At 44.4% G+C, this 27494-nt stretch overlaps 1 protein-coding gene and 2 long non-coding RNA genes across 4 annotated transcripts in view; 2 read left to right on the top strand and 1 right to left on the bottom strand.

The window, feature by feature from the left end:
- The first annotated feature begins 11947 nt into the window (after positions 1 to 11947).
- LOC143268325 (uncharacterized) lies at positions 11948 to 17552 on the top strand. Its single transcript, XR_013044162.1, has 3 exons — positions 11948 to 12062; positions 14258 to 14319; positions 17459 to 17552. It is a non-coding gene; the product is annotated as an uncharacterized LOC143268325 (long non-coding RNA).
- Gtf3c3 (general transcription factor IIIC subunit 3) overlaps positions 13736 to 27494 on the bottom strand; it is a 33308-nt gene continuing 19549 nt past the window's right edge. For both annotated transcript variants that reach the window (XM_006974872.4, XM_042260370.2), the window contains exons 10-18: positions 26611 to 26782; positions 23718 to 23920; positions 22790 to 22891; positions 21978 to 22113; positions 19845 to 20082; positions 18787 to 18977; positions 17993 to 18117; positions 15319 to 15471; positions 13736 to 14176 (exon numbers count right to left, since the gene is read on the bottom strand). In XM_006974872.4, the coding sequence (XP_006974934.1) occupies positions 14054 to 14176; positions 15319 to 15471; positions 17993 to 18117; positions 18787 to 18977; positions 19845 to 20082; positions 21978 to 22113; positions 22790 to 22891; positions 23718 to 23920; positions 26611 to 26782 (1443 nt within the window). In that variant the 3' untranslated portion in view covers positions 13736 to 14053. The remainder of the gene's footprint in view (positions 14177 to 15318; positions 15472 to 17992; positions 18118 to 18786; positions 18978 to 19844; positions 20083 to 21977; positions 22114 to 22789; positions 22892 to 23717; positions 23921 to 26610; positions 26783 to 27494) is intronic.
- Positions 25255 to 26945, top strand: LOC143268326 (uncharacterized). Its single transcript, XR_013044163.1, has 2 exons — positions 25255 to 25424; positions 26600 to 26945. It is a non-coding gene; the product is annotated as an uncharacterized LOC143268326 (long non-coding RNA).

The following is a 27494-nucleotide window of genomic DNA, read 5'->3' as shown; positions in this document are numbered from 1 at the left end:
TTGCAGCTTAACCAGAGTGGCATAGTTCAGACACATAGGAGTGAGCATCTGCAACCGACAGGGATACTAGTGAAGTCCTTTCTTGGTTGGGTTGATAATCAATCTCTCTCTCTCTCTCTCTCTCTCTCTCTCTCTCTCTCTCTCTCTCTCTCTCTCTCTCTCTCACTCACACACACACACACACACACACACACACACACACACCACATATGTTTGTATGTAGCAACAATTACTGAAAACAAGAGGCCATGAATATGAGAGAGCAAGGAGGGGCATATGGGAGGGTTTTGAGGGAGGAAAGGGGAGAGTGTAAATGGTGTAATTATATTACTATAGTCTCAAAAAAAGAAATAATTAAAAATGTAGCCCCACCCCTGCACCTGAAAGGTAGTCTGGGTGCGCTTGGAAAGTTCTGTGGGTCCCATGCTCCCTCTAGTGGTCACTCACTTCCCTTTTTTGTTCAGTAAGACCTGCACTTAAAAATGGAGAAAATTCACTACGTACTCAACATCTCGGTACAAACAACACATAACTAGCTCTGTAAAGTATGTCATTAGAAAATGGTTCAACCTTCGGAAAGTATGCTTAAATAATCAATTTGCTCCCCAGACCCCTCTTTTTCTAAATTATCATTTTAAAAATTTATGTGTGTGGGTGTTTTGCCTGAATGTGTATCTGCACCATGTACATACAGTGCCTGTGAAGGCCAGAAGAGGACACCAGATCCCCTGGAACTGGAGTTACAGATGGCTGTGAGCCACCATGTGGGTGCTGGGATCAAAACCCAGGTCCTCTGGAGGAGCAGCCCGTGCTCTGAGCCACCTCTCTGCCCCCACATGGTCTCTTCTTGTATTCTTCTCTCACGTATTACATCCCCACCAAGCTTCCTCTCCCTCCACTCCTCCCAGTCCCTCTGCTCACCTCTGCTCTCCCCCGGGTCCACTCCTCCTCCGTTTCCCTTAACGGGGTGGGGGAGAGCAGGCCCCCTCCTGATACCCACTGAACATGGCCTAACAAGTTACAGTGAGACGAGGCACAGACCCTCATCTTAAGGCTGGATGAGGCAAACCATTAGTAAGAAAAGGGTCCCAAAAGCAGGCAAAAGGCTCAGTGACCCCACCAACTGTTGGAAGCCCCACAAGAACACCAAGCTGCACATCCATAAGGTGTATGCAGAGGACCTGGCTCAGACCCATGCAGGGTCTGTGTTTGTCACCCCAGTCTCCGGGGGCCCCTGTGAGTCCTGCTTCGTTGACTCTGTGGGCCATGTTCTCGGGTATCCTCTGCCCCTCTGACTCCTACAATCCTCATCTCCCTCTTCTGCAGGGTGCCCTGGCCCTGCCTAATGTTTGGCTGTGGGTTTCTGCATTTTCTCCCATCAGTTGCTGGATGATGCCCCTCTGATAACAATTAGGCTAGGCCCCTATCTATGAGTATAGCAGAATATCGTTAGGAATCTTTTCATTGACTTTTTTTTTTTTTTTTTTGCCAGTCATGATTGGTTCTATCATGAGTCTCTGGACTGTTCTGCCTCTGGTTCCTGGCCATCCAGGCAGTGTGAGGTATGGGCTCCCTCTCCTGGCTTGGGCCTCAAGTTGGACCAGTCATTGGTTGGCCACTCCCACAAGTTCTGGCCACCTTTTCTCCAGCACAGCTTGCAGGCAGGACAAACTATGGGTCAGAGATTTTGTGGCTGGGCTGATGTCCCAGTCCCACTGCCAGGAGACTTGCCTGGTTATGAAGATGGCCAGTTCAGGCTTTGTATTCCCGTCACTACAGGGTCACTCTGAGATTTGGGAGTTTCCACTGTACTGGGTTTCTGCATCGCCCCCGCCCCATGACCCCAGTTAAGGTCTCTCCCAGTACTTTCTCCTTCTGCCCCTCCCGCCCTGCCTCTTGTTCCCACCCCCACCCACCCCCAGTCCATCCAGGAAATCTATTTTCTTCCCAGGCTGATCCGTGCACCCCCCTCCTCGAGCCCTCCTTGTTACCTAGCCTCTCTGGGTCTGCATTGTAGCATGGTTATTCTTTACAGCTAATATCCGCTTGTAAGTGAGTATATACCATGTTTGTCTTTCTAAGTCTGGGTTACCTCACTCAGTATGATTTTTTTTTTCTAATCCCATCCATTTTCCTGCAAATTTCATGGTGTCCTTTTTGGGTAAATGTACCACATTTTCTTTATCTATTCTTCAGTTGAGGGATATCTAGGTTGTTTCCAGTTTCTGGCTGTTATGAACATAGTTGACCAAGTGTCTTTGTTGTATGCTGGAGCATCCTTTGAATATATGCCCAAGAGTGATGTAGCTGGGTCTTTAGGTAGATTGATTCCCATTTTTTTCTAAGAAGTTGCCATACTGATTTCCACAGTGGCTGTACAAGTTTACACTGCCACCAGCAGTGGTGGAGTGTTCCCCTTGTTCTATATCCTCTCCAGCATGAGCTTTCACTTGTGGGTTTTTTTGTTTGTTGGTTTGGTTTGGTTTGGTTTTTGGTGGGTTTTTTTTTTTTTGTTTTTTTTTTTTGACAGGGTTTCTTTGTGTAGTTTTAGTGCCTGTCCTGGATCTCACTCTATAAGCCAGACTGGCCTCGAACTCACAGAGCTCCACCTGGCTCTGCCTCCCAAGTGCTGGGATTAAAGGCATGCACCACCACCACCCGGTTCACTTGTGTTTTTGATCTTAGCCATTCTGACAGATACATATAAGACAGAATCTCAAGTAGTTTTGATTTGCACTTCCCTGATGACTAAGAATGCTGAACATTTAAATGTTTCTCTACCATTTGAGATTCCTCTGTTGAGTTCTGTGTTTAGATCTTTACCACATTTTTAATTGGATTATTTGGTATTTTAATATCTAAGTTTCTTGAGTTCTTTATGTATTTTGGAAATCAGCCCTCGGATGTAGAATGGTGAAAAAAAATCCCATGCTGTTTCCCATTCCCATGCTGCTGTTTTGTCTGATTGACAGTATCCTTTGCCTTACTCACAGAAGCTTTTCAGTTTCAGGAGATCCCAGTTATTAAGTGTTGATCTTAGTGCCCGTGCTATGGGGTTCTGTTCAGGAAGTTATCTCCTGTGCCAATATATTCAAGACTATTCTCCATTTTCTCTTCTGTCAGGTTCAGTGTATCTGGATTGATGCTGAGGTCTTTGATCCACTTGGACTTGAGTTTTGTACATGACAATAGATATGGATCTATTTGCATTCTTCTACATGTTGACATCCAGTTATGCCAGCACCATTTGTTGAAGATGCTTTATTTTTTCTATTGTATAATTTTGGCTTCCTTACAGAAAATCAAGCATCCATAGATGTGTGGATTTATGTCTGGGTCTTCTATTTGATTCCATTGATCAACCAGTTTGTTTTTATACCAATACCATGTGGGTTTTGTTACTATCAGGGATGGTGATACTTCTGGAAGTTCTTTTATTGTTCAGGATTGTTTTAGCTATCCTGGGTCTGTCTTTTGGTCTTCCATATGAAGTTGAATATTGTTCTTTCAAGGTGTGTAAAGAATTGTGTTGGAATTTTGATGGGGATTGCATTGAATCTGTAGATTGCTTTGAGTAGGGTGGCCATTTTTACTGTTAATCCTACCATCCCATAAGCATGGGAGATCTTTCCATCTTCTGATATCTTTAGTTTCTTTCTTCAGGGACTTGAAATTTTTGTCATATAGGTCTTTCACTTGCTTGGTTAGAATTACACCAAGATATTTTATATTATTGTGGCTATTGTAAAGGGTGATGTTTCCCTGATTTCTTTCTCAACCTGTTTGGCATTTGTGTACAAGAGGGCTACTGATCGTTCGCTTATTTGTTTTAGTTAATCTTGTATCTAGCTACTTCACTAAAAGTGTCTGTCAGCTGTAGGAGTTCGCTGGTAGAACTTTTGGAGTCACCTATGTATACTATCATATCATCTGCAAATAGGGAAAGTTTGACTTCTTCCTTCCCAATTTGTATCCCCTTGATCTTCTTCAGTTGTCTTATTGTTCCAGCTAGAACTTTAGGACCTATATTGAATAGGTATAGAGAGAGTGGACAACCTTGTCTTGTTCCTGATTTTAGTGGAATTTCTTTGAGTGTCTCTGCATTTAATTTGATGTTGGCTATTGGTTTGCTGTAAATTATCTTTATTATGTTTAAGTATGTTCCTTGTATCCCTAATCTCTCCAAGACATTAATCATGAAGGCATGTTAGATGTTGGCAAAGGCTTTTTCAACATCTAATGAGATGATCATGTGGCTTTTTTTTTCATTCAGTTTGTTTATATGGTGGGTTACACTGACAGATTTTCATATGTTGTACCATACCTGCATCTTTGGGATAAAGCCTACTTCATCATGGTGGATGATCTTTTTGATGTATTCTTAGATTTGGCTCGAGAGTATTTTGTTGAGTATTTTTGCATCTATGTTCATGAGGGAAATTGGTCTGTAATTCTCTTTGTTGAATCTCTGTGTGCTTTTGGTATCAGGGGGACTGTTGCCATATAAAATGAATTTGGCAGTGTTCCTTCTGTTTCTGTTTTGTGGAATAATTTGAGGAGTTTTGGTATTAGGTCTTCTTTAAAAAGTCTGGTAGAATTCTGTGCTAAAATTGTCTGGCCCTGGGATCTTTTTGGTTGGGAGACTTTTAATGACTGCTTCTTTTTCCTTAGGTGTTATAGGTCTATTTCAATTGTTGATCTGATTTCCCTCCTGTTAGGTGGGCCTTAAGTTCACTTAAGATGTGAATGGCATTTATTGCTCATTTATACATGTTTTTTTTCATGCTGGTAATTGCCATGGTTCATAAGTGTTGCAGCTAATTACTTTTCTCCCTTAGCAGCTTGCATAGTATTTTTCTGACACCATGGAAGCTAGAAAGGAGGCTTTCAAGTGAGATCCGACTCAAATTACTTGAGTCTTGTGTCAAAAGTATATGATGATAACCAAGTGAGAGACGGAATAATGGGGGGGGCTGCCACTGGAGAGGAGGAAGGAAGAGGGAGGGGATAAGGAACAAACAACACCAAGGTTGCTTGATCAGACCTCAAATGATCACATTTAGCTGAAATTATACACAAGACATATGTGTGAATGTGTATACACACATACATACATACATGTATATAATCTTTTTAACCTTTTAAAGAATTTTTCATACAACATATTTCATCATTCTTCCCCCACCCCAACTCCTCTCAAATACTCCCCTACATACCCAATTTGATTTTTTTCTCTCACTCTCACTCTAAAAAGAAAAACAAAACAAAAATAAAAATCAAGACAATTAAAAAAAGAGAAAATAAGACAACAATACTAAAAGAGTGCACGCACTCACAAAAAAAGTCATGGGGTCCATTTTATGTTGCCCAGTTCCTCCTGGTTATGGGTCCTGCCTTGAAGTGTGGTTAATAGTCTAGGGAACACTCCATTGGAGAAAACAGATTTTCCCTTTTCTGGCTAGTATTAATTGCAGAGAGCTTCTCAGTTAGAGGTGGGACTTTGTGTCCACTTCTCCTTCTTGGTACTGGATTTTGTCTGGTATGAACTTGTATAGGTCTTGTGCATGCTATCACAGTCCTGTGAATTCATGTTGTCAGTCCTGATGTTTCCTTGGAGTTATCCAGCACACAGCAGCAGATGCAGGTGACAGTTGACAATTCTCCCCAGAAGAACCATAGACTAACAGAAACCTCAGTGTCAGATGTAAGAAACCTTTCAAATGGTTGGTCAAAGTAGTCCAAATGACTCCCAAAACAATATATATTGTCAATGTAGCCATTGGTTACCTCTTGAGTGCTGAGGGTGGACCCCTATTGTCAAAGACAAAGAAGTGTCTCTGCAACCAAACTAAACAGTGGGGACTCATGAACTGGGGCCCAATAGCTGTGGAGCCCCCGTGGGCCTGGACTAGGCCCTGTAGATACACGAGACAGTTATGTAGCTTGACCTGCTTAATGGGGCCCCCTGGCAGTGGGATCAGGACCCATCCACAGGGCATGAGCTGGGTTTTTGGAGCCCAGTGCCTATGGTGGGACACCTTGCACAGCCTTGGTGCAGGGGGAGGTGCTTGGACCTGTCTCAACTGAATGTACCACGCTCTGCTGACTCCCCTTGGGAGGCTTGCCTTGGAGGACGTGGGAATGGGGGTAGAATTGGGGGAAGGCTTGGGGGTAGGAAGAGAGAGGGGAGGGGGATCTGGGGTTGGTATGTAAAATGAATAGAAAATTTCTTAATAATAAATGTATTTATATATAAATGTGTGTCCGATACTGACTAGCTTGAAAAGGAAATCAAATGGAAATACCTAGAATTAGATGTAATAGAGTTGACTTCTTGTGTCCTCTTCCTGAAGCTGCAGGTCACAGTGCCAGAGCTGTGCACACTGGTTTTCCCTTTCCTCTGGACATAAATGCCTTCCTGTCGTCTCTAAACCGTCCAGTGTCCGCTTGTTTACATGAAGTCTGCAGTCAGGGTAAATTCGACACTTGATCTTCAGGGCTGTGATTAGACTTTTTGTGGTTACTGGGGTATCTGTAAGATGGTGGGTTTGGTGTTCTGGTGGTGGTTTTTATTGACCTGTAATCTAGATAGCAGGAGCCCTGCAGAAGGGCTCCAGGATGTCCCATGGTGCCGAGACATGCTGTCAAGATGTGGCACTGAAACTCTGAACTTTTGTTCCTATTCAAATAAAAAGTTTAATTGGTTTTCAAAAATATTAAAAGTTGATGTATAAAATAATGAGATTGAGCCGGGCGGTGGTGGCGCACGCCTTTAATCCCAGCACTCGGGAGGCAGAGGTGGGCGGATCTCTGTGAGTTCGAGGCCAGCCTGGTCTACCAAGTTGAGTTCCAGGAAAGGCGCAAAGCTACGCAGAGAAACCCTGTCTTGAAAAACCAAAAAAAAAATAAAAATAATAAAAAAAAATAATAATGAGATTGTTAAGTGTAATTCTAAATAGGTAGAAATATACTGCCATCTAATGCACATAAGAAAATCCTTGCAAGAGTAGGTTTCTTCTGGAATTATTTATAAACAAATAATGAAATCTAAATTATAAATGAAATGTAAGAATTAGTAATCACCACAAAGAAATGACAAGTTAGAATGGTAGGTGGTGTTGCTGAAATTTTTATCCCTTTTCTATTTTGTATATTTGAATTATTTCCCCTATTTCCTCATTGAAGGAATTCTGACAGTTAATTGGGTAACCCTGCAAGCCTGGGTTCTTTGAATTCCTTCCTTCTGTAGTCCCTGTCTCGTGGCATGCTGTGTTACAGTATTTCTCATCCAAAGACATTACTTGCGTTGTCTTTATTGGCACCGCAGCAAGACCAGGGTGCAGACCTCACTGTGCCAGCCAGCTCGGATTCCTCCAGCAAGCATCATGTTCCAGCTTCGCCATGGAGCTGGAAGTCTGTCCCAAGCTGCCGCCTCTTTTCACAAGTTCTACTCACCAGGACACCTTTGTACTTCTGTGGAACCAGGTGAGTGTATGCAAGAATATATTGGAACATGGAGTTTTGGAGAATCAAATTTATTCATGTGAAGAGTGGATCTGTGTCTCGGTACTAGAACGCTTTCCTGGCACGTGTGCTGTCCTGGGTTGCATCCTCACCACCACAAAAATACAGACTAAAGGACCCACTGGTGAAAGGGTGTGTTAAGGTACTGCGGTTAGTGTAACTTAGTTCCAAAGACATAAAACTTCACCATCTCTCTAGGCCACCCTTCAAAACAGGAGAATGTGATTGGCTCAGCTGGAGTTAGGGTCAGATATAGCAGTGGCTGTGAATGTTAGTCTCTACTGGGGACCGGTCCAGAAAAGGGAGAAGTGTGAGCTAGTTACCACCTAAATAAGGTACTACAAGGCAGACTTGCTAGGGTGGTAGGGATAACAAAAGTAAGTTAATTAGGGGTGTAGTCTATGAGAGCTAGATTATAAAACGGTGGAGACGGAGATGGCTGGGGTGGGTGAGGGGTAAGGTGCTTGCTGTGTGAACATGAGGACCGAGTTTAGCTCACTAGCACCAGGTCAAAACCAAATGATGCACATTTATAACACGGCATGGCGGAGGTGGGAGGCAGGTGGATCCCAGAGGCTCACTGGCCAGCCATTCTAGCTGAACCAGTGAGCCAGAGGTTCCCTGCCCCCAACAGGTAAAGTAGAGAGAATGCTAGAAGACAGAGGAGGGCTGAGAAATGCCATCTTAGGCAGAACACAGCCACTACATTCACAAACTCGGGGCAGCTGTGAACCCCCACAGTGAGCCTGCACAAGAACGGGCTCGCCACAGGCAGACATGGTTGGGGAGGAGCTCCAGAAGCCCTGTGCGCGCCGTGGAACTATTGGATACTGATAAATTGGAGGCCAGAGGTTATCGCCTTCCGTCTTAGCAATAATTAACAATAATCACAGTGGCAGTATCTTAACCAATGGGCTGATCTGAGGCATGATTGTTGTCAACTGAAAACTCGTCTGCTGTGTCCCCACTGATAACCCACCAAGCTCCAGTGGGTAGTTCCAATGTCCCACTGATAACCCACCAAGCTCCAATGGGTAGTTCCAATGTCCCACTGATAACCCACCAAGCTCCAATGGGGAGTTCCAATGTCCCACTGATAACCCACCAAGCTCCAATGGGGAGTTCCAATGTCCCACTGATAACCCACCAAGCTCCAATGGGTAGTTCCAATGCAACGGTTGCACAAACAGCCCTGGTTAAACTAAATGGGTAACAAAATAAAACCAAAACTACTGGAAAGGAACTGGTAGGAAGGGGGCAGGGTTGTAAGGAATGGAGGGAGATGTGAGAAGATGGGGGAGAGGAATCAGAATAGACGTGGATGAAACAGTCAAAGAACTAATTTGATTTTCAAAAGTGGAAAGCAATAGAGGAAGACATCAACTTCTGGACTCCACATGCATCCATGTGTATACACATGCATAATACATACACACACACACACACACACACATACACACACACACACACACACACACACACACACCACACCACACCACACCACACCCTCTCACACACACTGATAAAGGGAGATGCTGTTTATTCTGACCACTCAACCAGAAAGAGTGGCCCCTCTCCCACACACCTTCCCTCGGCTGTTTGAGAACTAACATTTCTTCCTTAAGGCTTCTATTTTCTAGACCAGGCATCTTGATTTCCCTCTAGAATGCTCTGTTTTGTTTTTAAGAACTCTCCCCCTAACTGGTAGCTATTTTTTTGGAGATTACCCGTAGGGAACAGGCCAAAATGGAGACTGAGTTTCCTGTCTTTGTGAGAGCTGCCTAATATTAGATTTGACTTAAAAAAAAAAAAAAAATCACCCAGTCAAGTCATATTGAAATGGATGACATAAAAACTCCAAAAGCTTTGATTTCCAATAAATGACTGACAAGCTACCTATAGTTTGTTTTACAACTGATTTTTAAGTCCAAATGCAAATTTCTAAGTTACATTTTTAGTTCACTCTCGACCCTGCGCATTCTTGAATCACCAGTGTGTATAATTATTACTATTGTTTATAGTTCTAAGTGGTTGGACCCAGAGCCTCACACATCGTAGGCAAGGGCTCTGGTTCAGCTGTTCCCAGTCTGTGCACTTTACAGTCTGGCCTTCCTGTGTGCACATCTGACGTCTCCGAATGTGGATGTTAATTAAACTAGTGGCCTTATCACCTCAAGTTTCTCTCGGTTCGAGAACAACCGTCAACGTGCATGCGTGGGGCCGGGTCACCCCACACGGTTGAAGCAGCGGTGAGGCCGGGTCACCCCGCACGGTTGAAGCAGCGGTGAGGCCAGGTCACCCCGCACGGTTGAAGCAGCAGCGGCTGCAGCTCAGTCCAGCCCAGAAACGGCTTTCTCAAATACTCCACCACCCTTCCAAAGATGTTGAGCCTCGGGGCGTCCCGAGCACTGGCCTGGTGCCCCTTTCAAGGCTGGAGGGAATCACCTAAGGAGGACTTCATCTCCAAGTCCATTGGCTGGAATCATGCTGGGACACATCCTCAAGTAGCTTACAGAACCCACTCAAGTTTCAGCTCATTGGTTTTTTTTCCTTCTATACTACCTCAAAACTTGTAACTTACAGCTGTGTCATGACAAAAGGGTTGATCTGGGGACTACAGGCCCCGAGGTGGTTCAATTCTAGTTTCTCTTTACCTACCTCACCTATCATGGGCATTCACTCCCTTGTTTTCATGCTTTCTACCCTGTTTGGGTTTCATGGGCTTAAGTATCGTACTCTGCCATTGTTTGGATCCAGAAATGAGCCTGGTGACCAGGGGCCAAAACTGGGCCAAAATCAACCACTTCTCATTTCAAGCAGATGCCTCGGCTATTGGTTTGAGTAACAGACGCTACCGTAGGGTCTTGCAGCATTATACTCCATGAGCAGAGCTGAACAAGCCACACCGCTGACACCATCAGGGGGCAGTCTCTGGCTGTCTACACGCCTCCTTGTGAAATATAGCAACAGTGTTAAATGAAAAGGTAGGGTTCGGTTAGATTTTGGTATAATCTACAGAAAAATTCAAGCCACAGTAAGGATTACTGTGGAAGCCATTGTGCAGGTTTGACTGTAATTGGCCCCCATAATCTCACAGGGAGTGGCACTATTGGGAGGTGTGGCTTTGTTGGAGTGGGTGTGGTCTTGTTGGAGGAAGTAAGTCACTGTCGGGGAGGGCTTTGAGGTTTCCTATGCTCAGGGTATCACCAAGTGTGTCAGTTGACTTCCTGTGGCCTGCAAATCCAGATGTAGCCAGCACCACATCTACCCACATGCTGTCATACTCCCCACCATGATAATAATGGACTGAACCTCTGAACCTGTAAGCCAGCCACCCCAAGGAAATGTTTTCCTTGTAAGAGTTACCGTGGTCATGTCTCTTCACAGCAATAAGAACCGTAAGACAGCCAGAGAACCAACAACATCACCAGAACGAACTCAGGAGAACTGTGGCTCGCCTAAGATGAACAGAGAAGCTGCACCATCTGCAGTAACTCAGGGTTACTCCCACTCCTACCTCCTCTTGATGTGCAAGCCTCTCCTCTCCCAACAGAGCAGGCTCACTGCTGCAAAGCAGGAGCGCTACAGTTCAAATCCCACATTCCCAAGGAAGAAGGAAGAAGGAAATTCTTGTTTGGCTGGGTAGGAGCAATACTCCACGCAGCAGAAAGAATTCAGCAGAAGCGAGTATATTGAAAGAAAGCTGACAGACCTGGCATGGAGAGTGAGGAGAGGAAGAAGAATGGAAGGGTAAACTCATTGTCTTTGCTACTCTAAATGGGAACAGACACTCCTCTGAAGGAATCTCTCTGGGCAGGGCTAATGAATCTTGGCCAGGATGTTTAACCTCTTTGGAGCGGGAACAGTAACAACTAGTTGCTTGCCTTCCACAAAATCAGAAGTCAGGTATCTCAAGAGTACTTAGCATCCAGGACAGTGGCATTCAAAAATGGCTGTGTGTGTGTGTGTGTGTGTGTGTGTGTGTGTGTGTTTGCAGGCATGCAGGTCAGAGGACAGCTTTTGGGAATTAGTTCTCACCTTCCACATTGCTGAGGCAGGGTCTCTCTGGCTGGTCTCTGGCCCACAAGCTCCCATCTCTCTCCCTGACTACTTCACCACCATGGTGGACACCGCCATCAGGACTGAGTGTCTGGGTGCTCTTGGCAAGCAATTTCCCTGGGCCATTTTCCCAGCTCCAGGTGTGATTGTAAATGTGAAACACACAACACAGATTATTTTTTCTTAGAAAACTGTTGACTTGTTTCCATCAATATTGTTTAGCAGATCTGAGGAGCCAGGCCGTTCCATCTATGTAGTTGAAGAGACAGGAAAAGTGAGAAGTAAACAGTCACATCAGTTTTCTGTGTTCCCACCAACAACTGCTTTATTTCCTTGCTTCTGAGACAGTCTCGTGTGACCCAAGCTGGCTCTGAACTTCCGTGTCATAGCCAAGAGTGACCCTGAACTGCTCCTCTACCTCCACGGGCTGGAACTACGGATTCTGCCCACCACACCAGTCTTGAACTCATGCCGACCAGGTAGGTACTCCATCAGCTGAGATGCAGCCCTGACTTACCCAGTAGGATGTATCATTCTGTTAGCTGCTGACTGAAGTAGCTACTGACAGAGTCCCAATCTCTTTCCTCAGTTTACCGTCCAGAGAACTCCGTTCATATGAGAAGCTACATACCGAGAACGCAGACAGGATTCCAAGACCTAAATTTATCAATCACAATTAGTTTTCTCACTATTATTCAATGGCATGAAATGAAATTTTTAAAAAGGTGAAATCTCAACTATAAAAATAGAATTTACGGGGCTGGAGAGATGGCTCAGCAGTTAAGAGCACTGTCTGGTCTTCTAGAGGACCCAGGTTCGATTCCCAGCACCCACATGGCAGCTCACAATTGTTCGTATCTCCAGTTCCAGGGCTTCTGACACCCTCAAACACAAACACATGCAGGCAAAACACCAATGCACACAAAATTCAAAATTAAAAAAGGATTTATTTATATGTAGATATATACAGAATACAAGATGTGTTACTAATTACACACAAATTCTGCTTCCCCACTGGAAAGCTGTATGTTCAGTACAGAGTGCTAAGACCTCCTCAAAGTCTCCACTGTATTTATTTATTATTTATTTATTTATTTATTTATTTATTTATTTATTTATTTATTTATTTATTTTATTTATTTTTTTTTTTTTCCGAGACAGGGTTTCTCTGTGTAGCTTTGCGCCTTTCCTGGATCTCGCTTTGGAGACCAGGCTGGCCTCGAACTCACAGAGATCCGCCTGCCTCTGCCTCCCGAGTGCTGGGATTAAAGGTGTGCGACACCACCACCGCCCGGCTTTTCCACTGTATTTTAACCTTCAGTCTCAACACGTTTCCTCTCACAAGTGTTTTAGAATCAACCACACATTAGCATCTGCACTAAAATCCTGTTATTACAGCAACAGTCTATCTAGCAAATGTTTTCATCTGAGATTCAAGGACATGTAATGAAGTAAATATCTTTCAACTTTATCAACCCTTTATTCCATATACCCAACTTCCCCGGTCTTTAGTACTCTGCTAGGGACCCTGAACTGGAGAGCACAACACGGTACAGGGGAGCATGATCATTCCTTTTCTCCACTGGGAAACAAATGTATTTTTTTGCCTTGGAGTGCTGTGCTTCAGATTAAATCCATTTCCAAGGCTTATACTCCAAAACTAACATACTCTCGGATGAAAGTGAAGTAAATCAATGATTTGTCTTCCTGCCAGAGAAGCATCTTAAATAATTTTGTTAGGTGTTGACTGTAAATAATTCTATTACTGTAAGAGTCCAAATTTGTTTTCCCTTTAGTAAGCAACCTCCTTTGCTGTGTACCTGAACGGTGACGACACTGCACAGAAAAGCAGCAAATATCCCTTAAAGAAATACACGTCACACTTTGAGAATTGCAGGCTGAGGCTGTGGCTCAGTGCTAAAGCGCTCGCTTAGTATGGCACAGGCCCTGGGTTCAATACAGCACAGAAAATCCATACGTAAATACTTGGACTCAGTGCTGGCTATCTGAGTAGTGCACTCTGTGATGCCTTGAGGACAAACCACATCTGTCTGTTCTCAGTATCCTCCGCACTTGTCGGAACACCTGTTACACAGGAGGTTAGCAGACATTAAATGGAAAAATCATGTTCAATTCCACCTGACGCAGAGGCTAGAGTGTCCATTTCTGCATGGGAATAATTTTATTATAGAATGCTAAGGGGAAATAACAGGATAATATGTACATCTTCACAGGAATGGTAACACTGTATATATTCCAGAGATAAAAGCAGTGTTTCGGGTTTCCAAAGGCTTGTGGCTTGAATGTAGGGCCTTGTGCATACAAAACAAACAGGCACTCCACAGCTGAGCTATACCTCCCGCCTCAAAGCTGCGGTTATACTGGTAGCTAGCGGTAATGTCAGCACCATTTTTACCATCAAGAACAATAGTGTCACAGAAGACACTGGTCCGCGCAGCAGCTTTCTCGGTTATATGACACAATAGGTGTACAAAAGCTTTTGAGCCATTGCAGTGTTCCCGCTGCCCTGATAGATGAGAGACATGTTGTAGGCAATATCTCTTCGGAGGTCCAACTGGTCAACCTCTATGCCCTAGGAGGAAAAAACGAATGAGTATTTTATTTCCAACTGTCAACCATGTCAACATGATGACAAACTTCTGTCATTTTCCAGAATGATTTCAATTCATATAATACTAAAAACAGAATACCTTGGACCTACCTACACTGATTCAGGTAATTTTTATAGTCACGGTTTCGTCAACTGTCTAACCAATAGTCACAGCAGACTTCAATTCTGCCTCACTGAATGGCACTGCAGAGCGGTCGGTGGCCTCCACTGAGGGCTTGTCAGCAGTTCCCCTGCCGTGCTGAAAGTTCACTTTCACTGATGGAGCCCAAAGTGTGGGCTGCTGCCCATAGTTTGCTTCAGAAATTAAAGTGTCAGCTCAACTTTAAAGACTCTCTTAATAATGGCCGCTGTCTGTAGGAGGAGGTGGGGAGACGGCTGAATGGACGGTGCTCGCTGAGCACGCAGGAGGACCTGAGTGCAGATCTCGGGACTCAGGAAAGTTAGGCGCAACAGCACAGCTGTAACACCAGGGAGCCTGCAGGGAGCCGGGCTGCGGAGAGGCGCCCAGGAGCTCATGGCCAGCTAGCCTGGTGTGCACAGCAGCTCTGTCTCAGACACGACAGAAGGCAAGGACCAACCCACCAAGTTGTTCTCGGAACTCCACGGTATACGCATGCTTGCAATCACGTGACCTCCCTACATACAAAGCAGGGTTTGTTTGGTTTTTGATGAAACAGGTGGTGGTTCTACTTGGAAAATAACAGCGTACACTATTCAGGATTCACAACTTCCAGCTCCTATCTGGAAAGCACAGGAGCTGCCTCTGCATAACTGTAGAGGGTTAAAGGTCATAATCACATGTGCAGAGCAGGTTCAAAAGGTTGGTGATAGATCTTAAGGCCAGGATGTCAAAGATTTTCCTACTGCTGAACCTGAGGATAAATATATTACAGAAAAAAACATTCTGAGACAAGATCTTCATGAAGTCTGAGATGGCCTTCAGCTTGAGGTCCTGCTTGGTTTCCCATGAGATTGTTAACATGTATCACTACACCTGGCCCCAAACACATTTTACTACACACTAGAATTTGCCTCAGTGTCTAGACCACAGTACACAGCACAGCGTACTTCTCTACAGATAAAGGAAACCATGTGTCAATTACCTCTACCACGAGTGGAGGGAGTGCCAGAGCCTTCTGGTAATAGTGGATCGCAAGGTGAGCCAGTCCCAGTTGGTGAAGGCCGCGGCCCAGATTGTAGAAAGATTCCTGGCAAGGTCCACGTATGCTCAGGTACCGATTAAGGAAGGAAAAGCCCTAGCAAAAGGAAAAGGATGGCTGAGGATTCCATTCACTCCGTGCAGCACACTGAAGGAGGAAGCCAGGCTTGTTGGAGTCTGGCTGCGTCAACAGTACCCACCAATGTGCTGTTGATGCAGTGAATCGTAACAACACTGACCATATCAGAGTTCATAATCTGTCTGCCCAGTCTAGCTAGCCTTGACCAGCCTCCTGCCACCCTCTGAGCACACACTGGTGAGGTTATATCCATATTAGAATAAACTATTTTTTTAAACATAGTTTTGAACTGTTATTAGAACTAAGAGAAAATTTCCCTCTCGCACTCCCTTTCTGGCAGAGTTAGACATATTCATGGAACTAATGTTCTTGCACAAAAACTAATTCCAAATGGACCAAAGGCCTAACCCCGAAACCCTGCAATTCCAGAAGCAAACCTAGGCAGTGCCTGTCGGTGTAGGAAAGGACTCCTGAACAGGACTATTGGCCAACAAGTGACAGGAGGGACTTCCCAAGACGGAAAAGCTGCTGCACAGCTATGCATCTGACAGAGGTTAACATCGAGAACACACAACTCAAAAACCAGTCAAAAGACACACACCACCCATTCAAAACGTGAGTCTGGGACTTGAACAGAGAGGTCTCAGAACAAAAGAAAATGACCGAGAAATATCTCCTCTTACCCTGGTCAAAAGGCAAAGATCAGTAAAACTGACAAAATGAGGAGATGCAAGGAAAGAGAGACCCTCCTTGACCCCTGGAGGGACGGGAAACTGTGTGGAGAAGTCTGCAGCTGAAGGAAACCTGCCACATGAGCTGGCCACTGCTCCCTGGCGTGAGGACCCAGGACCTGGCGTGTGCCCAGAGGACCTCCCACTCCTGCTCTAATCACAAAAGCTGGGAAACGGAACAACCTAGTGTCCTAAACTGACAAACGGATAAAGAGAACGTGATTCACACACACCATGGAATACTAGTCAGCTGCAAAGAAAAATGAACCGTGAACTTTGCAGGTAAATGGGGAACTAGAAACGATCTTACTGAGGGAAGTAACGCAGACCCAAAGACAACTGTGTGCTCTCGATCGCTGGAGGCTCCGAGCTCTGTCCTCAGAAATGAGGTCAGCCTGTAGTAACCACAGAACTCAGGAAAATCAATTGGGACCACTGTCGGGGGGGGGGGTGGGGTGGGAGGTGGGGGGTGGGGGTGGGGGGGGTGAGCGGTAGAGAAGGGAGTAAACAGCGGGAGCACGTGATCTGACGGGTGAGGGAAGGAGGTGAGGACAGGAGGAGGAGGAGGGTAAAGAGGAACAGTGAGGATACGTGAACACGAGATCTGACGGGAAAGGCACTAACAGGCTCTGGGGCTGAAAGGAAATGGAGGAAAGTAAAATAACAATGTCTGAAAAAGACACAAGAAAACAGACTTAACTACTTGCCTTAAAAACCCCTGTAATTCTGTGTATAAATACACATATATAATTCTAATGAACTTATCTGGTGCTCCCTTGAAGAGCCAAAGACTGAAAAACCCAACACCAGAGATGAGAAACCTCTTCTGAGTTGCTGGCCTAGGCTGCCCAAGAGACCCCCAAACACCCAGCCTATTGCTGTCGCCCTTGGTGGCCCCCAGAAATGGAAAGTGAGTCCCTACTGATGAAGGCCCCAGAAACCCCTGAGCTGGAACCGACCTGAATGCCCCCTCTCTGAGGACCAGCTCCATACCAGAGGGCACTGTGCAAGCTTCCCCAGGAGGGAGGCGACCACCATCCCACACAGCTATGACGGCCACACGGCTGCAGAGTCCTACAGGGGCGTCCCTCAGCAGTCACCACAGCTCTCTACTCCACGAGAGGAGAGCCGTGCCTGGTGCTGGAAACCTGGCTAGCTACTAAAGCACGGCCAGTGAAGTCATGGCTATCGGAGGAGAATCCACAACCACTACTTCACTACACCAGCATCATCCCTAACAACAATCCTTTAAACACTGGCTCTTATCCCCACAGCTAAGTGCAGTCTTCACCTCTCGTCAAGGAACATTTTCTTTGCAACAGACAGACCACCAGAAAAAAACACAACCACAAATGCAGAGTTACGGAGCCTAATTCCAGTGGAAACATCTACAAAACACTCTGAAGGCTCAGGGAGCATTGTGGAAGAGGAAGCGGAAAGCCTGTAAGACATCTGATTCAACCTCTGGCCTCCACATATGCACACCAATGTGTGTTGATGCCTGTACAGACCTGTACAGACATGTGAGTAGGCACACAAAACGAATCAATGAATCTTTATGGGAGCTCCAACTACCTGAGGTCCTATAGTATAAAAGGACCTGAATCAAAATCCTGTATATTTACCTGTACCTGCCATGATCTGACTGTCTATGCACACACACACAGCTGTAAATCAGCCTTAATCTTCAGTATAACAATATGCTGAGTCCCATGAGCTGGGACACAAGTGTAAGTGTGGAGTACTCCCAACATGTGTATCGAGCAGGCATGGCTTTTGAGAAGACAGGACCCACGCTCACTCATTACCTGCACAGTCAGAGCGTGTCTCTTCAGCACATACTTCTGCGATGCCATGTGGATGAAGGTCAGGCCGATGCAGAGATTGTAGAGGGGCTCACTGGGGTAGGCACGGAAGGCTTGTACATACTGTCCTGGAGAGATGAGGCCAGACAATAATGTGCTAAGAATAGATTCCTCCTTTCCTCATCACTCAAATGGTTTTAAAACCAAACACCACTGATTTTAATGTATAAAGACCTGATATACACACACACACATTAGTTTAAGCTTTATAGCAATGTACAACAGTACTATTAGAAGTATCCTCATAAGTGTATCTTAATAATTAGGAGTAATTTAAGCAGAGAGACATTTCTATACAGAATACTCTAAAATCATTTAGCAGTGTGATAATCTATTTTATGACCTTAAATCTCTTTTCAAAGTAAAGGGAGAATGTGTGTGTGTGGTGTGTGATGGTGTCTGCGTGGGCAAGTGCATGTGTGCACACTGCTGCCAGCTGATGACTTCTAGCCCTAAGCAGGAACACCTGCTGACCTTAGGCCGATTTGATCTTTAAACACAGTAACAAACATTCTCACGATTACTTAGAAGCACTTATACATAGCAGACTTTGTTCTAAATACTTCTTTACACTAACTCATTTACTGTTCAGATCATCTCTACGACAGGTCCTTCTCTCTGTTGCAGAGACTGCTTTGCAATGGGAAAGAGGACATTTGAAACCCAGGCAGTCCTGCTCCAGAGCAGAAGCCCGGCCCTCAACCACGGCGCTGGCAGTCTGGTGTCGGCACACTTACCAAGAGCATGTTTGAAGCTCCCGGACACGAATGCGTTGTGTCCATTCAGAACGCACAGAGCATGATTATCCGGGTTTTTCAGCATCAGACGGAGGCAGAAGCGATGATGTCTTACATCTTGGGAGTGCATGGTAACTTGATTGAAAATATTCCACAGCTGGGGCTTATTGACATTTTCCATTACCATTACCCTAAAACAGCAGAAAGCATGTGAGAGAGAGAGAGAGAGAGAGAGAGAGAGAGAGAGAGAGAGAGAGAGAGAGAGAGAGAGAGAGAGAGAGAATGAGAATGAATGAGAATAGAAATGGGGAAGTTTAAGAATGAAACTCTTTAGTGCTGTCCCCCAACAAGCAAAACCTCTTCTACAATCAAAGTTTTTTGGGTTTTTTTCCCCTAGAAAATGCTTCTTAAGTTAGTAATTCTTTATCTTGTTCTTGATTAAAAAAAAGAAAACAAACCTCTTAATCTAAACCATTTAACGGCTTGGTTTACCTGCCTTCCAGCTTACTGTAGCTACAGGACCAGAAGCTTTGACTAATACAGTGTGCCTGGCACTGTTTAAAGGCTTTAGATGTGATAAGCCATTTAACCCTAATGATAAAAGTACAATGTCTTTTACAAATGGGACACTGAGGAAGGAGAGGGTAAGTAACTGGCCTGATGTCACATTACCAGGAAGTTAAGTGTCAGGGGACCTGAACCTGAGACATCCAGCTCCAGATCACCCCGTGAAAGAACACCAAAGACTCACCTGTGAACTGAGCCAGTAAACCACAGGAGCATTAAGAACAACACAGCTTGCTAATTCTTGACTGTGAGGGAGGGCCTACGTCACGCAAGTGCACATGAACTATCAGAGAATACAGTTGAAATATGACTGGAGGGGCTGGGGACAGGCTCAGGGGTTAAGAGCACATCTGCTTCTGCAGAGGATCAAGTGCCCAGCACCCCCGTGGTGGCTCACAGGACGTGCAAGTCCAGTTCCAGGGGATCCTGCACAGTGCACACACACCTACACATGAGTATTTTTGAAACATGATTTACGACTAGAAAGTTACCTGATATAGTCATATGCCTTTCTGAAATTTTTGTCCAGAATTGCAGCAGACAGACCGAAGTATTCTAGTTCTTTGCGTTTTTGTCTGTCGTCATAAAATGAGTAATATTCCAGTGAAGAATCTACAAGCAACTCAGCTTCCTGGAATCGGGATAAGTCACTCAAGGTGTATATGGCCTTCAAGAGAAGGTTCCACCAGTCATCTTTTGGCAAGACACTTGTGAGTACAGCAAATATTGCTAAAATGAGACAAATGAAAACCAACCAGGACACTGTTAGTTCTGGAACAGCAGTCCTGGAAAAGAAAAGTGCACATGGTGAGTGCACGGATAGCCTTCAGAGCCTGGGTCCTACGTCCTAACCCGTGGAGAAGCTGACAGAGGTGAGGACAGAGAGCTGCTTGTGGGGACGCCTTCCATCCTCTGTCCTTCCACTCTGCGTGGCCAACAACCTAGCAGTCCAGTTAACTCCCACTCCTGACTCCCTGCACAGCCAACGGTCCACGTGCCTCTGTTGGTCTCAGCTCAGACACGCGCTGCTCCAGCGGGAACAGGCGTCTTCTCCATGGATGACCGACCACACAGCTTCTGATGTCTGCAAAACGACTGTCACCCTTTACAGATTTGGGGTTTCTTGGTCTTTTTCTAATCTCAATTTTCTCTGCCTTTAACTTCCTTTTCATTTGTCCATAAGAAGTCTCCTTTAAAAAATTACATTTAAAAAATAGCAAGCCAGACATGGTAGAGCACACCTGTAAATGTCAGTACTCAGGATAATGAAGCAGGAGGGTGCCGAGAGCTGAAGGCCAGCCTGGGCTACATAGCAAGTTCAAGACAAGCCAAAGCAATTTAGAGGAGGGAGGGCACACAGGAGGAGGGCAGGTCAACAGGAAGAGAAGAGATGGGGGGTAGACGAAGAGAGGAGGGACAGAAGACTAGGGCTGCTGACTGCAGTGCTTGCCTAGCCTGTGAAGGTCCCTCAGTTCATCCCCACCACTGGAACAGAACAATGGGCGAGGGAGAGAGGCCAACAGATCTGTACTGTCTGAGCCACCACTTACTCTCCTGGGAGTCTACCTTACACACCAAACCATGATAAATCTGTTCATGAAGATGCTTACTCTACGTTACTATTCCTACACCACAACAGAAAGAAATGACCTCATAAATGGCACAGCTGCTATCCAGTGGACTACTGCACATTCTCCGAGTAGGGCAACACAAGAAAGGTCTATGAAAAACCAGAGTACTGAGCTGATGTAGGACAGAGAGGTTCCTTCGGGTGGAACACCTGCTCAGCATGTGCCAGACCCTGTGACTGACCCCAGCCCGACACAGCTGCACCTAACATAAAGAAGCTTAGCTCACACATCCAATCTGATGTCACCACCACTAAGATGAAGTTAGTAACCTTACCCAACTAAGAAAAACCAACAGACCGGAAACGAGGAAGAACAAAGGTAGGTTTTACATGGAGAAAAATACTTTAGGGAAACATGTCCAAACTACATGCCATAGAGAAGTTTCTAGAATAAACCCAGAATCCACGAACTGAAGAGACAGCAGGGCTCAGGAGCATCTGTAGCCTAGATCACAGGCAGCTGAGTGCTCTTGACTCGGGATAGGCCCTGGAGCCCGAGGCAGACTAACAGTTTAATCAATGCTGTGTCAGCTAACAATGACGGAGTTTGGCCAGACTGACATTTCCAGTTGTGTCTTATCTCTAAAGGTCTTTCTCTGAGTAACCACCTCCCTCAAACATCCGCAGTGCTTTTAAAACCCTGTGACTTAGACTGGGTCAATGCAATTTTCTTTCATAGTTTCTATGACTCCTCCTTTGTCAAAAAAGAACTGAACACAACAAAACCAATGTAACTGGCATCTAATCTTCACAAATTTTCTTCTTAAAAGGTCAAAATTGTTTTACTTTATGTTTTTCAGAGAAAGATTCAGTGGGCATTTTCCTCTTAATTTCTGAAAGTATTTACAGTTAAGCCTTTTAACATGAATTGAGTTGGTTATACCTGGCAGGTTTAGATTACAATTTTCATTTCATTTAGATTATTATCAGGTATTACTTCACCAGTCCTTTTCAATTCAGCCAAGTTTTTACATAAAGCAAATGAAGCAATTACCTTTCGCATCATAATTGGATGTTTCTTGCTCATTGTTGTCTGAGATTTTATCTCTTGAGACTTTAATAAGGTAGAGATGCCTTTCTCCAGATTTGGAGCTGGATATCAAACAAACTTGGGCTCTATTCATCGCAACCTGAATAAAAGATGATGAGATGCTTCTTAGCCAATAATTTATACAGTAAGACTGAAGACCTGAGTACCACAAACCAGACTGAAAGCTCTCCAGCAAATTACTCTATCTTTTAAATGCCTAAAAGTAGAATGAATTGATTTTTCTTAGCATGTCTGTAGTGACTGAAATTCCTTTGATATCAAGGGGAACAGTGACAATTTACTATGACATGCAGGGCAGGAGAGGGTGAGTGAATGCAGGCCACTTCCCTGCAAAAACAGACTCAGAATGGATGCACAAAAATGCACAAAAGTTTTGCAAAATGAACCATTTTAGTACATACTAAATACAGTATACAGGGCTGATAACTGGTAATTCTAGAGTTTTCATATTACAAAGTAAGTAGATTTAAAGATTTCACTTCACTGTTTCTCCAGTCAAGCTTATATTACCAGGTAGAACTTCCAATCTTAGCTGGACTATAGTTCAGTGGGTGAGTACTTGCCTAGCATGTGCACGGCCCTGGAGTCAATCTCCAGTCATGTAACATCACTAATTTCTAAGTCTTCTGGACTCATCTGCCCTTCACTTTAAAATGTCTAAGACAGAACAATTACAAAGCTATCATCCTGCTTACATCAAAATTTAAACATCTGAAAACCAGGCCGGGCTACTAGAAAGCACAGTCCCTGCCCACCTTTAAAAGCATGGCGAGCATGGTCAGCAAGGTGTCCAGGTAGCCGTACATCTTGCCTTGTGAGAACAGCAGCGTGGAGCGGTGAAGGAGCAGCTTCAGTTCCTACGGAACAGCACATGACAGCGAGTGATAGGCGTCTTTGCTGAAAATGGCTTGATTTGCAGAAATACGGTTTCTTTAGAACCCAGACTCTACGAACATTTGCTTTATGACATAATAATCAAAATCTAATACATTAGAAGCTATAATTTATATCTAATAAAAAATGACTAGGGCTGGAGAGATGGCTCAGCCGTTAAAGGCTAGGCTCACAACCAAAAACATGAGTTCGGTTCCCAGCACCCACGGCTGTCTCTCCAGCCACCTAAAAAAATAAAATAAAATAAAAAATAAAAAAATTAAAAAAAAAATGACTAAAATTTGAGACTAACTCATTTTTCAAAACCACTTAACTTAGAGGCTAGGGAGATATGCATGAAGACCTGAGTTCAGACTCCAGAACTTAACGGATAAAAAGCCAGGCAAGTGGCTCACCACAGCACTGGGGGTGCAGAGACAGGGGGTCCCTGAAGCTCCCTGGCCAGCCAAATCAATGAGCTTCAAGTTCAGTGAGAGACTATCTCAATAAATAGATGAATAAATCAGTGTATGCGGAGAGAAATCTAGGAAAGATACCCGATGTCTGCCGCTGACCTCCAAACATGCACACACACACTAACTAGAACATACAACACATGTCATCTGTCTCTGACCTCCACACATGCACATACTCATGCTACTAGTACATAACAGCACACACGTCAAAAACAAACAAATTCCACTAAATTAACACACTGAACAAAAACTTTGGCAGTAACTATAAAAACAGGCAAATGATCTACAGCTGAGGAGGAAGCACCCAGAGAAGCACCCCCGTGAGGTGGCCTACCTGCTGTGCGGCATTGGCATCCTGGGCTAAAGTATCTGGGTCATACATGGGCTCCAGAGCTTCCAGAGCTTTCTCAGGACGGCCTAGCTGCTGCTGCAGGATAGAAAGTGAGATCCTTGCATCGAGATGGAGCGGGGCCAGGTCAACCACCTTACTGTAGCTTTCAGCGGCCCGTTCCATGTAGCCCAAGGCCTTTAAACATTCTAGGGTGGGAAGAGAAAAGGTGTTCAATTCTTGAGCTGCAAACTGGACAAAACTACTTCTTTCAAATTTAATTAGTAACATACTTTTTTACTTTACTTTTTGAGACAGAGTCTGACTGTGTGGTGGAGGCCGCTCTCAAGTCTACAATCCTCTTGCACCAGCCTCCTGAGCCTGGGGTTACCCATTTACACTTCCCCAGCTGGCAGGGTTTGACATTTTAAAGATCTGTTGTTAGAGCAACAGTGGAATGGATATGTATTGTTAGCACTTTTTTCTTCTTTTTTAAAATGTATTCTTTTCTCGAACAATACACCCCACCTACAGCCTCCCCTCCCTCCACTCCTCCTCTGTTAACTGATCAATCGACTGACCCTATCCCTGGTGCTTCTAGAGATCACAGCCAAGCCTCATGCACGCCAGGCAAGCACTCTGCGTGATGAGCTGGATCCCAGCCCTGCCCATCAGATTTAAACAGCCGCAAGGATGCAGTCAGAGTCTGTACTCAATTTGCTGTCTCTACTCACTTATGCCATGGTTTAAGCATTCCCCAGGCCTTCACTGGCATTCTGAATGTTATATAATAACCAATCATAATTACTGATACAGGGCTTGTTTCCAAACAAACACTCTGGTCACACCACAGGAAACATCTCAACATATCGAGACTTCATGACTGGGAGGCCCAACTTAATCCACAGACATGTTTATATGGCATTAACTGTCTACATATTTTGAAATTAGCATTTTATAAAATCCAGGTACTGGCTTCTTCTAATTGGCAACAGCAAGCTAGCTCCCTCCTCTCACATGGCATCACGAACCCACGGAGATGTGACTCTCCAGTTCTCATCCCTCCCACCTCCCACATATCCACTTCACTCACATTGTTACTGGGCTCCCCAGTTTGTAAACCCCCAATATCAACACTCTCCCACTCCTCAAAACGAGTCCTCAGAAGTAAAATTCCTCAATGAACCACTAAGTTAAATCATTTGAACTTGGAGGCGCGTCCTGATACGCACTTCCTCTCTCCACTCTGGAAGCTCCTACACCAGCTGGATCTTCTCACATGCCCTTTCCTTTGTAACAGCCTCCTAAATATCTCACCTCAAAGTGCTTCTTCAAATGTCTCCTGGCCACTACATTAGGCTAAATCTTGAAAACAAATTAGAAGAGTAATATGAATAGATCATTGTAATGGCACCTCATATTTATTTCATGTAATGCCACAGCTATTAAATTCCTTTGATGGTCCTTCCTGATTTTTAAGATGACTCTGAAGTTTTAGTTTCCACTACAATTCAATTGACGAATACAATTCACTCATTTCAAGCTACATGGATTCAAAACGGAAGCAGCAATGATCCGAATCTGAATCATAAAGGATTTCTAAGTGTCTACTAATAAACACAGAGGAGCAGTCCCAGTACCACGGCCTTCAGAGGGCAATGCACACCCATACTCTGGGTAACCCTGGCTCCTCTCTCTACAAATCCCACAAAGGTAACTCTGTATAAAGGTATTACAATTATATTCATGTTTACTCTTCAAAACAGAAAAATGTTCTCTTAATAGTGAAAGGAGTTTTCCTAGATCCTGCCTGTGATGGAGCTCCTGTCCCAACGTGTCAAGTAGTTCTTCTCTGGCTATAGAGGACTTTCTTCTCTCAAATAATTTTAACAACTTTCTAACATATAATATATTAAATGAAAACTGTTCAGTTAATGTCTTTTGTTTTTCTTTTGGGGGTTTATTTTGTCTGTCTGTTTGTTTGAGACAGGTTCTCACTATGTAGCCCTGACTGGCCTCGAACTCAACAGAAATCTGCCTGCCTTTGCTTCCCAGGTGTGCACCACCAGACCCAGCACTAAAAAAATCTCTTTTCTTTAAGACAACCTATCAGACTATCTTTTATTTTTATGTGTCTAAGAGATTTGGTTGCTTTAAGCTGTTTTCTCTTACTCTGAATGATTTAGTTTCAGACTACCATGGACTTAAAACACAATAAAACAAAATGATTAATAGGTTAATCTTGAGCATGTGTGGCTCAAATAGCACAGAAAAGCACATTATTTTCTCTCAAAACAACATTAAACATACATTTATAAAAACTCTTTTTTTTTTTTTTTTTTCGAGACAGGGTTTCTCTGTGTAGCTTTGCGCCTTTCCTGGCACTCACTTGGTAGTCCAGGCTGGCCTCGAACTCACAGAGATCCGCCTGCCTCTGCCTCCCAAGTGCTGGGATTAAAGGCGTGCGCCACCACCGCCTGGCCTAAAACTCTTTAAAAATAATTTTGCCCATCTGATAATACCGTTCTATAATGTATGTTACAATAAGTCAAAGAGGGTATTTAAGGGGCATGTCAGCTTTTCTGTTATCACCCTAGGATGTGCAGCAAAGTCCACATCGAGTAAACTCACTGTCCTCTAGAGAGAACACTGTGGCTTGGACCTCAAGTATCTTAATGTCACTTACGTGAGGAGTAGAGCCTAATATCCCATACGGAATGGGCTCCAGGATGTTGACACTTAGTAATCTAGCAAGACTCCTGCAATCCTAATCTTCCAGCCACACGAAGCCGGAAACACTTGCACCAAGTCTACTGTGTTATAATGACTGCCGTGCTGGGAATATAAAGGCCAGCCTGACTGTATGATTAAAACTGTTTCCTCCCCAGCAGAGTGTTACCTGCATGCCGGAGCCAAACCACTGCCAGGTTGTACCTCTCAGAACAGACCAGCGCGCTGAGCAGGGGAAGCGCCGAATTATATTCACCAACATCCAGAAAAGCTTCAGCAACATCAAGGTAGAGGTCGCCCATATCTTCAGGATTCTGTTCCACCAGCGTTGTCAAGAGAGGCTAAACCCAAATAAAACCCGAGGTCAAACATTCATCACTACCAGCCACATCTCTGTACCAGCTATACCACATAAGCCGAAAAGCAGCGAGGACTAACAAAACTAACGGCTTGGTGGTCATTTTCTGCTCTTTTCTGCAAGTCTATTAAAAAGATTCAGACTTCCACCATTTCTTTACTCATTCCTTCCTTCATCGACATGTGCAGCAGCTAGAAAGCACTGGTAGTTTTCTCTCTCCAGCCCAACAAGCCGGTGCCTTTGGCTCCATGTGTTTGCTGATGCCTGAAAGGCTACTCTGTCAGTTTTTACTCAAACGTCACCTTCTCAGGGGACCCGTCTACTAAAAAACGTACAGCTTTCTCCCATTCCTACATTCTGTATATTGCTTTTCTTTAGAACACTTTTCACCAACCGATAACTTACAGATTTAATCCCTTAGAACAAAAGATCCATCCCTGAAGAGAAGGTTTGATCAACAAAGCAGATGCCCAGTACATTTTTTATTCAATAAAATACTTGTTCCCAAGTCACAAAGAGAGAGGAGATCTAGCAACTATAGAGACTGCCTAAAGGCTAATCACAACTTCTGATCTTTGGATTGTTCTCACTTTAAAAGAAAATTATTGCAAGTCCAATTCCAAAACACTTTGTTTTTATGAGCCATTCCTATGAAATTTTGATTTTTACTGTGTTTTACTGGTGAAAAGTTGATG

Source organism: Peromyscus maniculatus, chromosome 13, assembly GCF_049852395.1.
Source record: "Peromyscus maniculatus bairdii isolate BWxNUB_F1_BW_parent chromosome 13, HU_Pman_BW_mat_3.1, whole genome shotgun sequence".
Lineage (NCBI taxonomy): Eukaryota > Metazoa > Chordata > Mammalia > Rodentia > Cricetidae > Peromyscus > Peromyscus maniculatus.
Note: the sequence above shows the minus strand (reverse complement) of the source record. Positions and strands in the feature narration are given on the sequence as shown.